This window comes from Chaetura pelagica, unplaced genomic scaffold (genome assembly GCF_000747805.2).
Source record: "Chaetura pelagica isolate M959 unplaced genomic scaffold, ChaPel_1.0 scaffold232, whole genome shotgun sequence".
NCBI classification, from domain to species: Eukaryota; Metazoa; Chordata; class Aves; order Apodiformes; family Apodidae; genus Chaetura; species Chaetura pelagica.
In genome coordinates this window covers 942,948-944,509 of record NW_009952441.1, presented here as the reverse complement: position 1 = coordinate 944,509, position 1,562 = coordinate 942,948, and the positions used below count along the sequence as shown (strand labels likewise).

Here is a 1,562-nt window from a genome sequence, read left to right as displayed (position 1 = left end):
GATGGGGCCGCTGAGGTGTGGGGCGGGGGACGGAGCCCCCCGGGCCGCGGGGAGCGATGTGGCCCTGCAGAGCCCGCGGGCAGCCCTGCCCGAGGGACCCCCCGTCCTGTGTCCCCCCACAGCACAAGCAGCCTGGGCAGGGCTGGGGTCAGCCCAGCCCTGAGAGGAGCGCGGGCCCAGCCGAGTGTGACGAGTTCAGCTCCTTCCTCTACTGGAGACCCCCCCTGCCCAGCATCGAGGAGGAGCTGCAGGAGCTGCTGGTGAGGCCCGGAGCCTCCTCCTCCCTCCCTGCCCTGCTGTCTGACCCGAGCACAGCACGGGCCGCCCCTGTTTCCTCCCCCCAGAAAGCTCAAGCCGTCTCGGTTGTTCCGGAGGCCACTGAGGAGCACCAGAGCGCTGAGGATGGAGCCAGTGCTGAGGAACAGGAGGACGAGGAGGAGAGTGATGATGAGGGTTGGATAACACCCAGTAACCTCAAGCAGGTCCAGCAGGACACAGGGCACTGTGACACTGCTCCCGTGGACATTCAGGTCGGCTGTATCACCACTGACTTTGCCATGCAGGTGGGTGCCGTCCTGGGCTTGGGAGCACAGGGGGGCTCAAGGTTCCCAAATGCCTGGGCTGGTTAAACCAACACACAGCAGGCTGCTGGGTCCCTGGGGCAGCGGGGCAGGGTGAGACCAGCTGTGACATCTCCTTCTCTCTGCCAAGAATCAGCCAGTTCAGAGGCCTCAGTGATGCTGTTGCTTCCGTCTCAGCCTCTTGCAGCCTGGGCTGGCAAAACCACCTCACAGCTCCTGGCAGTCCTGGCTCAGGGCCTTCCTGGTTTCTCCCTTGTTGCAGAACGTGCTGCTGCAGATGGGCCTCCACGTGCTGGCAGTGAACGGGATGCTGATCCGCCAGGCCAGGAGCTACATCCTGCGCTGCCACGGCTGCTTCAAGTGAGCCCGCCTGGGCCGAGCGGCCTGCGGGGGGTGGTCCTGCCCCTGGGCTCGGCCTCAAGTCAGGAAAGCCTCCATCTCCATCTTGCAGGACCACTTCAGACATGACCAAGGTCTTCTGTCCCCACTGTGGTAACAAGACGCTGAAGAAGGTGGCAGTGAGTGTCAGTGAGGACGGGAGCCTCCACATGCATTTCTCCCGCAACCCCAAGGTGCTGAACCCCCGGGGGGTCAGTGTGAGTCCTGCCTGTGACCAGCTGGCCACGTGCTCAGTCCTCTGGAGGCCTGTGGTCATCTTGAAGTCCCTCTGAGCACAAGTCAGCCCTCCCCCTGCTCCTTTCTCCCGGCCATTACCCGCTGCCGGCCCCGCGGGGCGGGAAACACGCCAACAACCCCCACCTGGTGGAGGACCAGCCCTTCCCGCAGCAGCGACTGTCCCGCAAGGCCAGGCAGAAAACCAACGTCTTCGACCCCGACTACCTGGCCGGGGTCTCTCCCTTCGCGGAGAACGACGTCTGCAGCCGCGCTGCCAACCTGCAGATCCGGGACGCGGCGCTGGGCGCCGGCAGGAGACGCCTCAACCCCAACGCTGTCACCAAGAAGTTTGTGAAGAGGAGGTGA

General features: G+C 64.8%; 1 protein-coding gene across 1 annotated transcript; it reads left to right on the top strand.

Annotated features, from left to right (window-relative positions):
• The first annotated feature begins 56 nt into the window (after positions 1–56).
• Positions 57–1,562, top strand: NOB1 (NIN1/RPN12 binding protein 1 homolog (S. cerevisiae)). The gene is made up of 5 exons (XM_010008477.1): positions 57–260; positions 345–563; positions 844–941; positions 1,033–1,175; positions 1,264–1,562. Exons 1-5 carry the CDS (start codon positions 57–59, stop codon positions 1,560–1,562), a joined length of 963 nt encoding a protein of 320 aa, XP_010006779.1.